This window comes from Eleginops maclovinus, chromosome 14, assembly GCF_036324505.1.
Source record: "Eleginops maclovinus isolate JMC-PN-2008 ecotype Puerto Natales chromosome 14, JC_Emac_rtc_rv5, whole genome shotgun sequence".
Taxonomy (NCBI): domain Eukaryota; kingdom Metazoa; phylum Chordata; class Actinopteri; order Perciformes; family Eleginopidae; genus Eleginops; species Eleginops maclovinus.
In genome coordinates, this window is record NC_086362.1 from 3,549,348 (window position 1) to 3,561,777 (window position 12,430).

The following is a 12,430-nucleotide window of genomic DNA, read 5'->3' on the forward strand; positions in this document are numbered from 1 at the left end:
TCACACACACTCGCTCGTGCCCAGAGCGAGACGGTGACTTTCTAAAGTCTGTTTATTTTTGGACGCAAATACGGGATAATTTCGTCCTTTTTACCGGGATGTAAACTCCTAAAGTGTATTTAAGAGCTCTTGACAACAATTAGGGAGGCTGGGCGATTACAAACACAAAGGGAAATTAACTTTATCGCGTGAAGTTAAAGGGAAACAGCGACGGGAACATTAATAAACGATGAGGTAAGAATATTTAAAATGACTCTGCTTCAACTGTCATGTTACTGTTCAAACCCAGTGTTTATTTTCTGTCCCAACCAACCTTTATTAACGTGAAATAAGTTACTGAATCGATAATAGCCTACTAAGTGAGCTATTAATGGAAATTGTTAACTGTTCCTAATAGTATGCCCTGTAAACTAGCCACCATTATGTATTGAAGCCCATTTCTGCCAATGTTCTGTACACAAAATATCCTGTAAGTCCTTTTACTTTCTTTCTCTGAATATTGGCTTAGTATTTTAAACAAATGCCAGGAAATTCTCTTCCAGTAATAAAAAGTTATCTTTTCAGACTAGGAAATCAATGTAATCGTTAGTTTGGATTCCTTTGTGATCATTAAATAGGTTTTCTTATGGTGAAAAAGGACTTCATGCCTTTATGTTAAACCCAAACTAACAGATTATTACATGATACATGATTACACCTGCTGCCAAATCTGGCAAACCACAGATAAGGCTGATACAGTTTACGGATAGCTTTGTTAACTCTGTTAGTCACTTTAACCTGATTTGTGATAACGCCTTTGGCCGTAATACTCCTTTGGAAATTCAACAATAAAACGTTCAATATGCAGCTTTGAATTTGTGAATGGTGTGGTTGGACAGATTCTCCTGGTCCACTTGGACCCAAATAATGAAGACTTTATTTACCCTGGATTTATTTAACTACACATGTTTCTATTTTTGCTGTCTGATATGATAATGTAAATATTTGTTGGGGGTTTCAAATTGGCAAACAAGCAATTTACGGACTTACGATATGCATTTATATAAAACAACTCCATTTATGGATTAGTTCATCGATTAAATTGGGGTTATAGGGTAAAATACAACCAGAAATTATAATAATGTGCAATAATTGTCTTTATTTGCTATGGTTGGTCATCTAAAAGTGACTTAAAGTCAAATTAACTGTGTCTAACTTGATCTTGACTTGGAAGATACTGAATTATCATGTCTATTTAAGTCAAATTCAATTCAAATAATAAAAAAATATGATATCCCTGATTTGACTTTAAAGCCAAAAACATCTGTGAAAGTTTTGGAAAACTCCCCTTTCTTTATTCTTGTTTGCAAAGGTCTTTACAAACAAGCAGAGCAGGGAAATAGGACACCAGCGTACCACAATAACTGTACTGTCATTACCACACAGTGCCACAAGTGTGTCAGATAGACACACAATACCTCCTCTTGTATAAAATAGTAGATCGTTGTCATTTTGGTGCAGGTGAACTAAGGTAACCGGATGAATCAGATACTGTTTAATCCCTCCTTTTGCTATTAAATCAGATGTACCTGTAGCAGAGGAGGCAGATTAAACATTTGAAATCCTAAATTTGATGATGACATTGGAGCTGCCAAAGGTAGTCTGTGCAGTCACACGATGGGGAAGAAGAAGCAGCCGTGCACATGACTGAATGTAGGTGGAAGTTACGTGCACTGGGTGCGTCGCTGTCTCTTCATTCCTTTACACTCCTGTAAGTGTGTGTGCGTGTGTGTTTGTCGCAGGGGAAGAGCTTGCAGCTAGTATAACAAGTTTGTTTTGCGTAATGGGGAAATTACTAGAAGAAGTCTCTCATTGTAATGGCATTACAACAATGACTTCCCTGCTCTCATTATTGGACTTTGCTGGGGAAACAGGTACAAAATCATTCAGCTGAAAAAGGAAATCTCTGACTGAATGTGTTTGTCGTTGTGTTTTAACCTTTCTTATTGTTTATCTTTTTTGTTTTGGCAGGAATTTCATCCCGTATGCATCAGTGATCATTAAAGGAGATTATGCTTTGGTGTAAGATTCCTTACCAGCAATTTTTGGGACCTTGAATCATCCGTCTAACCTCAAAATAATCATAGTCTGTTTTTTAAGTCTGTCATTTTAAGACATGAAGAGCTGGTCTCTCACTGGACAAAATAGCCATATTTTCGTTTTGTTTTAATGAATTTAATCTGACATGCAGTCAAAGGTGGACGTTCTTCTTTCGGCACAGACGTAAACACCACCTGACAGGTGAGAAACAAAGGAAGTCACTCTCCTTGAGTGTTTTTATCATGTAGACAGAGACAGACAGCGGGAAAAAGTAAAGTGACAAGGCGCTAGATGAGGAGATCCCTCACAGTCACACAGGTCACGATGCCAGACGAGTCACGAGGTTTTCCGGAGAAGGGGAGCAGCGGAGAAGAAGCACCACAGGGGGCCTTAGTGCCGGACATTGTGGTGAAGTCTAGTGATGGAGAGGGGAAAAACCACGGGGGTAATATCATGGAGCTGGACGACTTCAGTAAAACAAAAGACGGATTAAGCAGTGACACTTTGAAAGGAAATGACGGCACATTTAATAAAAGCAATCCTCCTGTTTCCGTGGAGGTCGGTGTGGCTAAAACAGTGCAGGCCCCTGACCCTCTGGAGTCTTTGAAGAAGGGAACAAGTGTGCCAACAACAGATCACGCTAACCTGGTCAACTCTGATAGGCTACAAGCCCTAGAAAACGGCCCAAAATCCAGCTTTGGCGAAGAGATATCAGAGCTCGATGGATTTGAAAAGACAAATGAAATCTCCCCTGTACATTTCTCAGCTCACGGTTTAGAAAACAGCAGAAATAGTCCGGATGATGAGAGGGGCGATTCTAAAACGGACTCTCTGAGTGGCAGTTCACCCACAGATGTCGCGTCCAAACTCCCCCGGGACAGCATCGATGTCAGGTGGGACGACGAAAACGAAGGCGAGGACGGAAAAGAAGACAAGAAAAGCACCCGGTCCAGGCAGAGTGTGAAGGAGGGGGTGTGTTGCTGCTACCAGGCGTTTCACAAGGCCTTTCTGCAGTGTGTGGAGGAGACCCCCGCCATGCTGATCGGACTGTTGCTGTCTTTGGTTTTCTGTGTGGTCCTCATCATCTTGATCCCCAGCACGAGAAGGGTAAGGCATTGAGAAAGTGTGTGTGTGTGTGTGTGTGTGTGTGTGTGTGTGTGTGTGTGTGTGTGTGTGTGTGTGTGTGTGTGTGTGTGTGTGTGTGTGTGTGTGTGTTTGGGGACCAATCTAAACTCAGATGGGGCCAAAATCTTGTCTGTTGATACTTTTTGGTTATATAAAAAGCTCCAGAAATCTGTACTTCTCTAGACAAAATCAGATGGAGCTTATAATTATAGTCATAACCTTACTTTTGATGGAGGATTAAAGCAAAAAAAATCTAGTCTATTTCCTCTTGAAGTTATTTTAAAGTCCCTAAGCATTCATTCATAATGAGGTCTTTAAATGTGTTAATATGTCCCAAACAAATCGGACCATAAAGGGTTTTCAATTTGTTGTTTTTTTCAATCGTAGGTAACAGTTCAGAGTTGTTAGGGACAGTTAAGATTGACACTCAGATAAAACAGCAAAGAAAAAGTATAGGAGGACATTAAAAGTAGTTTAGAGAGTGTCCACATAAGCAAACAAGCCAATTTCAAGGAAACCGATTAATAAACCTGTTCTCCCAAAACACCACAACCTTCTTAAGCTTCAATTATAAGGACGCAGTGAGATCTGTGTCAACCTGCAATGAACACAAACTACTTACTTTTAGTGTGCTTTTTTTGGCCTCATAATACTGACATTGTTTTCTGGAATTATTCACTGTACTTAGAAGATTAATTTTTAAGCCATTTTGTTTTTTAAATCAGTGGACCTTAGCTGAACTTGAATTTGTTAATTGTACGTTGCTTTAAAAGGCTTTGTCAAAGTTTGTTGACGTCAATATCAACAATGTTAATTCCCTAGAGGAAAAAAGAAAAACCTCGAGGCAGGATTAAATTAAAAGGCATTGCACCAGCTGTTTAAAGCTCAGCCGGGCTTTCATGTCTGATGATTAAAGGCATTTCAGTTTTAGTTAGAGCAGCTTTTTGGATATACTGTAGTACACCCGAAATGGGAAGGTATTTTGATATATCTATACAAGTGCTCCTTTTTTTTCTGTTTGTATCTGCTATAAACCGGCCATATTCTGCAAATTTCCAGGTTTCATATTTTTATTTTGTGTCTCTACTGGGACTTGTTTCCATGCTTTAATGATCAAAAAGCTCTCTGTTTTACTCATACTTCCAGCGCCTCTGGTTAGCCCTGTTGTGATTGGTCAGCCGCTTAGCGATGTCCCGCCCCTTAGCCTGTCATGTACAATCTGTTGGAGCTCTAGCCAATAGAAGAGCGAGTGTTCCAGTACATAGAGATGTCACTGTGTTACGGAAGTTAACAAAGGATGGATTTTCACCTTTGCAGACCATTGACATGCACTAAATAAACACTACAGGAAAGGGAACACACCGAAAAGTATAATAGGACCCCTTTAACGCTGCTCACTACAACATCTATGACGGTGAAGTGTCCTCAAAGAGCGTGAATGATAACGTGTTTCAAATGTTTCGCTCATTTCTCCACAGAACATCCATGTTCACGCTGGTGCGCTGTCAGTGCTGTGTGTGGTTCTCTGTCTGAGCTTCTTCCTGCTCGTCTGCCTGCCCTGGCTGGCCACGGTGAGGCGCTGCGGGGGGGCTCTGGCCCTCTTCGTCTGGGGGACGCTGTACGTCGTCGCCATAGTCTTCATCTTCACTGGAGGACCCGTCACTACGTGGGAACAGGTGAGAAAGAAAACGGTGTAGCAATGAATAAGTACATCAGTAGAAAGGAAAAATACTTTATCACCTTTATTGTTTAACTGTTCAGAAACATCGGTCTTCTTCCTCTCAGGTGGCGTTTTTCCTCTTCCTCTCTCTGAGTGTGTACACGGTGCTGCCTCTCTCCATGGCCTGGGCCCTCATGGTTGGGATCGGGACGAGCGTCTCGCACATCATCATCATCAGCGTCTACGTCCCCGTCAAGAGCCCAGAGACACCGGACCTGGCTGTGCAGGTAAAGATTTCAGAGATTGGTTTCATGTTTTAATGAATTTGCTTATTCACTTTCATTTCTGTTATCAAAACATGAAGCCAGGCCTGTGTGGTGTACCTTAACATGGCATAACAATTTAAAAAAGGCACATTTAATATCTTTAATTGGACATTTTACTTTAACTTCCTGTGTTTATACATTATAAATATCTTTAATTTCGTTCTTTTAATGGACATTTTACTCTGAAATGGAGCAAATGGATAATTAGCTTAATAACTAACACAATATATTTAGATTTTATATATCTTTTATGGGTATTTAAAACAAGTTACGTCTCCTTTTCCATTTAAAAATAACTTATAATCAAGGCTAAGGTTGTCAATACTGATGCATTGTGAGTGTCGGTGGAAAGATTAAAGTTCAAATGTAAATGTAGACAAATATTAACAAATATTCATGTAAAGAGATGAACATCTTTTGCATGTGCCAGAAAGTAGCATCCAAATTCAAATCACGCAAACGAGAACAGGTCTCCCTCTATCGAGATATGGTTTATGGGCAGCAGGTTTTACAGTTTCCTGGAAGAATGCAAATGATCTGCATCACTCCCTTCTGGTTGACGTACACTTCGAAACCATTACAGTTAGAAATAAATCCCTTTAATTATGCACACAAATGTAAAGCACTAATGTCTCTTTTTCCAACTCTCTGGGATGATTAATAAAGTGTAAATACTCTCCCTCTCTTTTCTCGCAGCTGGTGGCGAATGCTTTTCTGTTTGTGTGTGTGAACTGCGTTGGGATTTTCCATCTGTGGATGACCGAGCGGGATCTCAGGAAATCCAATCAGAAGAGAGAGGAGTTCAGCATCATACGCACCCGGAAGGAAATCAGGAAATATCAGCAGGTAGATGAAAAAACCCCGTCTACAAATTCATAAAGTATAGTTTTTATTTAAATGAGATCTAAAACCCCTCAGCTTAGCCTGATGGCCACAAATCCCATTTTCACTGCAAGGTATGTAATGTTTTATGACCTCTCAAGATCAAATGGGTACTTCTGCATTATAGAAATCACATTAAAAACATTTTAAAAGGATATTTATTATTTTTATTATTATTATTATTATTATTATTATTATTATTATTATTATTATTGTTTTAAAACAAATCTGACTTTTTTTTCTAATTTCTGACTTTTTCTAAAGTTAGACTTTTAAAAATGTCCAACTATTTTGTAATTATTCTAATTATTATTATTATTATTATTATTATTATTATTCTAATTATTATTCTAATTATTATTATTCTAATTATTATTATACTCATTATTATTATTCTAATTATTATTATTATTATTATACTAATTATTGTTATTATTATTATTATTCTAATTATTATTATTATTATTATTGTTATTATTATTATTATTATCATTATTATTATTATTATTATTATTATTCTAATTATTATTATTATTATTGTTATTATTATTATTATTATTATTATTATTATCATTATTATTATTATTATTATTCTAATTATTATTATTATTATTATTATTGTTATTATTATTATTATTATTATTATTATTATTATTATACTAATTATTGTTATTATTATTATTATACTCATTATTATTATTATTATTATTCTAATTATTATTATTATTATTGTTATTATTATTATTATTATTATTCTAATTATTATTATTATTATTGTTATTATTATTATTATTATTCTAATTGTTATTATTATTATTATACTCATTATTATTATTCTAATTATTGTTATTATTATTATACTCATTATTATTATTATTATTATTCTAATTATTATTATTCTAATTATTATTATACTCATTATTATTATTCTAATTATTGTTATTATTATTATACTCATTATTATTGTTATTATTATTATTATTATTATTGTTTAAAAAAAGCTCTTTTTTTTCTAATTTCTGACTTTTTCTAAAGTTAAACTTTTAAAAATGTCCAACTATTTTGTAATTATTCTAATTATTATTATTATTATACTAATTATTATTATTATTATTATACTTATTATTATTATTTATTAGAATGAACTGAAATAATATGCTGGAAATAACAATATTAATAATAATAGACAAATATCTGAAGACCTGGAGAAATGGTAATAATGCTAATAAATATGAATAAAACATTTAAAAAAGGGATTATTATTGTAATCATTAATTTGTTAATTAAGTAATACAAATATAGAAATAATACAACAGTTATATCAAAGTGATAGTCAAATAAAAATCGGGGTAATGATAAAAACAAATCAAATACAAGTAAACAGTAAAGCGACTAAAGGGTCAAATAAGTTATTAACAGAACCATACTTTCTCTAAAGGAAAAACAAAAGCCATGTGCGTACCTTATGTGTGTGTACGTCCTTCTGGGTTTAAAATCGTTACGTGCAATCGCTTCTTTATTAAAGGGCCCTCTACCTCGACAGCCTGGGTTAAGTCGCTGTATGCTTTGTGGCTATTATGTCAATAGATTAATGATTCACTTGTCCGAAGCCCGGCAGCAATAGAATAGGCAAACCTGTATGGACACTACTCACGGCAGGTAAACAGATAGATGAAACCCACGGTCCACTGAGTAAACACCGCAGCGCTTCAAAGAGGCTATTGCCTGTTTCTTATACAGCCTTTAGGACAGATTGTAAGACAGAAATCCAATGACGCATGACCTTTACGTCTCAAAACTCATCACATTTTCACATCTGTCCGTGTCCTCCGCAACAGGAGAAGCTCCTCCTGTCAGTGTTGCCACGGTACATCGCCATGGAGCTGAAGACGGAGGTGATAAAGAAGCTGTTCAAGCCCGAGAAGGAAAAGAATAATGAAACCAACCCTCACAACTTCTACAGCCTCTACGTACGGAAGCACAGAGACGTCAGGTGATGATCTCACCCGTACATTATTAAAGTGAAGTTAAATACGCCTGCACAATAATATTCAAGAAACATGTCCCTCATTTTGACCTTTAATATTATTTACTTAAGATGCTTGTGTTACGTAAATACTCAAACTACTCTTAATAAATATAGTCTGAAGCTGTTTATCAATATTTAAGTAGAGTCTTGGGATGAAGCTGTGTTTAAATACTATCTAAAAGTCCTACTTGACAGAGATACATTATATACTGTATATCCAAAAGAAAGACGCTTCATCCGTGGTGTAATATCTCTAAACCAGAATTCTGCTCCAGATAAATCACATAAAAAAGTTGTATATTTTCTGTGTTTATTCGGAGAGTCACTGACCCCTTCTATCATACTTGGCTCACATGTGTGTCTTTGTTTAGCATCCTGTACGCAGACATAGTGGGCTTCACAAAGCTGGCGAGTTCCTGCTCACCTGAGGAGCTGGTGGCTGTTCTCAACAAACTCTTTGGTAGATTTGATGAAATTGCGAAGGTAAAAACACGAAGAATCCAATGAAAAAAACCCCAAATTCTTCAGAAAGGACAGTTTTGAGTTACCTGAGACTGCTTCTGACTCTCTGTTCTCTTTCCATCTGCAGAAGAATGGGTGTCTCCGCATTAAGATCCTGGGTGACTGCTACTACTGTGTGTCCGGTCTCCCTGATCCCATCCCAACCCACGCCAAGAACTGCGTTAAGATGGGGCTGGACATGTGCTCCGGCATCAGGTCAGTGATCTGAATCTATCATAAAAATGAACTGTGTGTAAAGAAGAAAGGGCTCATTGGTTGGACAATCCCTGGTGTAACTATCATAGGGAAGAAAAGCTTTGTTATTATTATTATTCTGAAGAAGAAGAAAGCGCTTCTTAATGCAGCATTTTGACCGAAATGTTGTCTTTATTGTTTATTAAAGTAACTGATGGTTAGTGAAAGGTTGAGCATGAACATATTTGTCTTTTCCTTTCAGTGTTTCCTGTTCTTTCTGTCGTAAAATAACTTGATATTGCCACAAAATAGCCTTACTACTACATAACATCATCAAGAATCACTCTCACTTACTTATACCTGTGTCTTCCTGTAGTCTCCTGCGAGAGGCGACCGGGGTGGACATCAGTATGCGGGTCGGCGTCCACACAGGCAACGTGCTCTGTGGTGTGATCGGCCTGCAGAAGTGGCAGTACGACGTGTGGTCACATGACGTGACGTTAGCCAATCACATGGAGTCTGGAGGTCTTCCTGGGTGAGCACATCTTTAAATAAACGATTGAGAAAGTGTGGTGATGATGGAGGATGTGATGGGTTTTGTTTTGTCATAAATAGGCGAGTCCACATCACAGAGGAGACGCTGCAGCACTTGGATGGAGCGTATGAAGTGGAGGAGGGAGACGGGGGGAATCGGGATCCCCTGCTTAAAGGGAGGAAAACCTACCTAGTGATCGACCCCAAGGCACAAAGCTTTTCCAGGACATATACACGGGTAAATCATGAAGATTGCAAAACATTTTTAGTCTATTTCTGCAGATCTACACATTTAATGCACCTCAAGGGCAAGGTTTGATGCTAGTTATCAGGTATGTAGTTTACAGTTGCACATTTTCAGCTAAAGATGTTTGAATTAACAGTAAAAAGTGATTACAGAATTGACAAATGAAGGTGTTTCTGGTTGGCTAAATAAGGAAACAACTTCCTGACATGGACTTAATTTAAAAAGGAGGGACACTCTCTTTAAGTACGTGCAGATCTATCATTTTGGGATCTATTCTACAGACATCTTTGGTGATCCTAAACCCTGTAAACGTGTTAATGATCTCTAAAAACCCTCATGGTAACCTCCACTCAAATGACAGTGAACTAAATCAATCTAAATGTTCATTTCAGGGGAACCATCTCACATCGGGAGAGACGAGGCAGCGGGCGTCCATCCGGATGTCTCAGTACATGCAGTCCTGGAGGACCATCCACCCCTTCGCAGACCTCAGCAACCCTGATGCCAGCCCCTCTCAGCGGCCAATCACCACCCCCAATAACACCCTGAACCAATCACATTACTCTTCAGTACGTATCTGTGCGGCTCTACTCCTCGTTGTTGTTTCCTCCACTTATTAATCTGTGCATGAAAGTAAGGATACACAGAGTTGGACATTAGACACACATCTGTATAATGTTATTCTGACTGAGTGTGGTCTGTGTTTCCTCCAGGAAAGACAACCTTACCAGAGCAACACGTAAGTTTCCCCGGAAAAACAGCAAAGCATTAATGCAAAACAGAGAACCAGCTCTTTCTAACCTGGTGTTGTTGTTTTTTTTTGACAGCTTGCTGGTGGATAACGGTATGAGGGGATCACTGGACACGATAGATAATGCAGGGTAAGTTTGCATCCTGTCAAATGTGTTACGTTGGTAGAAAATCATCAAAAATATCCCGTAAGAAAAGAGACAAGACTTTTATAGTACATCGTTTCTCAAACATGTCTTAAATACTAATAAGAGTGACTTAAAAATTGGGAATACAAATGGTTAAATAATTCTATTAATTCACTGTATTTTTTATGGTCTACTGTTCAGTGATAATTGCTACAGTCTGTACTTCGATCCTAAACCGTTATCTTATTTTAGGAGGAGATTAAAGAAGCTCAACTGTTTCACCCTGCTCTTCAACGACCTGAGCCTGGAGAAAAAGGTAGCTTTGTTCTCTGGTGTAACTTAAGCATAAGTAAACAGTATGTGTGCATGAAAGAGCAGGATGTGTGTGTGTGTGTGTGTGTGTGTGTGTGTGTGTGTGTGTGTGTGTGTGTGTGTGTGTGTGTGTGTGTGTGTGTGTGTGTGTGTGTGTGTGTGTGTGTGTGTGTGTGTGTGTGTGTGTGTGTGTGTGTGTGTGTGTGTGTGTGTGTGTGTGTGTGTGTGTGTGTGTGTGTGTGTGTGTGTGTGTGTGTGTGTGTGTGTGTGTGTGTGTCTAATATTTATCCGTTTGTGTTCCAGTTCCGCGTCTCAGAGGTCAAAGGTTTACACCACTCCATCAGCTGCACGGCCGCCATCTTCGTTACCGTCTTCGCCGTCCAGATACTCGTCTCTAAGAAGTGAGGGGCACTCTATATTCACTTACTAAGTTCTGAGTTAAACGGGAGTCTCTTAATTGTTTCTACAATGTTAATTATTTGTGTTTTTAGCAACTTTGAGATGGCAGTATCGTACGGCGTGACGTTCCCTGTGTTGGTGCTGATTCTGTCCATCGCTTTCACCGGGTACCTGGAGGTAAAGTGACCGTGGCTCTGGTTTGTTTGTAATAAAACCGAGCAGAAATGGTTCTGTTTTTAGTTTCAAATCAACAGGTGATCACTGTCTCGATCAACAGCAGCAAATGAAAGCAAGTGCATCTCAATGAAAAGTGACGGGGTTCCCATAGATCCTTAAAAGTCTAAAGGGGTTGAAATCATTATTCTAAACATTCTAAAATTATTCCTAAAAAGGCCTTAATTGGTAGTAAAATGCCTAACCTAATTCATGTCTTAAAAAATACTAAATAATTGGTCAAATCTTTTCTGTAATTCATGTATCAGGACCAACAACACTTACATTATATTTAGTTTAGAGACAAATTCAATAAGGGATGTCTATTTAAGATTGTGTGGCACGACTGAATCCGGTATCAGGCAAAGTTTTGTGCAACGTTTTTAATAAATTGGCCTTTAAAAGTATTAAATCTAACATGTCTTATCTGTAGGAACCCTGGGTGAAAAGACATACTAACTTGTGCTTGTTTAACATTTTAAAGCAGCCTGTTTGTCCTAATTGTTGGATTGTGATTTGTTTGCAGAAGTGGCGTTCGAAGATGCCGCTGGGTGTTCAGTGGATATCCGGTCTGTCCCGCAGCGTCTCCAGCCGGGCAGCGCTGCGACTCTTCGTGGTCATCCTCTGTTTGCTCATCACGCTGCTGATGGCCTTCCTCAACTTAGTGAGTTCCTCTTCTGCCTCCCGATGTTCAGTCACAACTGTTTTTCTTTTCCTGTCATTCATAAATACATTTGTTGTTCTGTCCCTCAGATCTTCATCCCGGGAGACGGCTGCACATCCATCACCAACAGGACGGAGATGGAGGGTCTCCAACTCTACTCTCTGCCTGTGAGTAACTCCAGATTACATTACGGATGGCAAAGTTTCATCTATATTCAAACTCATATAATTCCTACGAAAAACTTGTGAAGCGGTGTTATTTGTCTGAACTATTAGGGATAAAACAGGCCTACACTTTACTTTTTATCCACAATTTTCCTATTTTTATTAAATATAAAAGACACAAATGACTGATGATAACTATAGAATAACTGAACTGTCATGCTA

General features: G+C 37.9%; 1 protein-coding gene across 2 annotated transcripts in view; it reads left to right on the top strand.

Annotated features, from left to right (window-relative positions):
- The window catches only part of LOC134875741 (adenylate cyclase type 2-like), a 17,500-nt gene continuing 5,070 nt past the window's right edge, over positions 1–12,430 (top strand). The window contains exons 1-18 of one of the 2 annotated variants that reach the window (XM_063900356.1): positions 1–234; positions 2,011–3,186; positions 4,683–4,880; positions 4,990–5,151; positions 5,887–6,036; positions 7,911–8,065; positions 8,473–8,584; positions 8,691–8,818; positions 9,174–9,332; positions 9,413–9,569; positions 9,971–10,147; positions 10,292–10,317; positions 10,406–10,459; positions 10,709–10,772; positions 11,072–11,169; positions 11,260–11,344; positions 11,907–12,044; positions 12,134–12,211. In XM_063900356.1, coding sequence (XP_063756426.1) covers positions 2,371–3,186; positions 4,683–4,880; positions 4,990–5,151; positions 5,887–6,036; positions 7,911–8,065; positions 8,473–8,584; positions 8,691–8,818; positions 9,174–9,332; positions 9,413–9,569; positions 9,971–10,147; positions 10,292–10,317; positions 10,406–10,459; positions 10,709–10,772; positions 11,072–11,169; positions 11,260–11,344; positions 11,907–12,044; positions 12,134–12,211 — 2,757 coding nt within the window. In that variant the 5' untranslated portion in view covers positions 1–234; positions 2,011–2,370. Of the gene's footprint in view, positions 235–1,576; positions 1,914–2,010; positions 3,187–4,682; positions 4,881–4,989; positions 5,152–5,886; positions 6,037–7,910; positions 8,066–8,472; positions 8,585–8,690; positions 8,819–9,173; positions 9,333–9,412; positions 9,570–9,970; positions 10,148–10,291; positions 10,318–10,405; positions 10,460–10,708; positions 10,773–11,071; positions 11,170–11,259; positions 11,345–11,906; positions 12,045–12,133; positions 12,212–12,430 lie in introns of those variants that run through there. The other variant, XM_063900357.1, reaches the window with a different exon arrangement.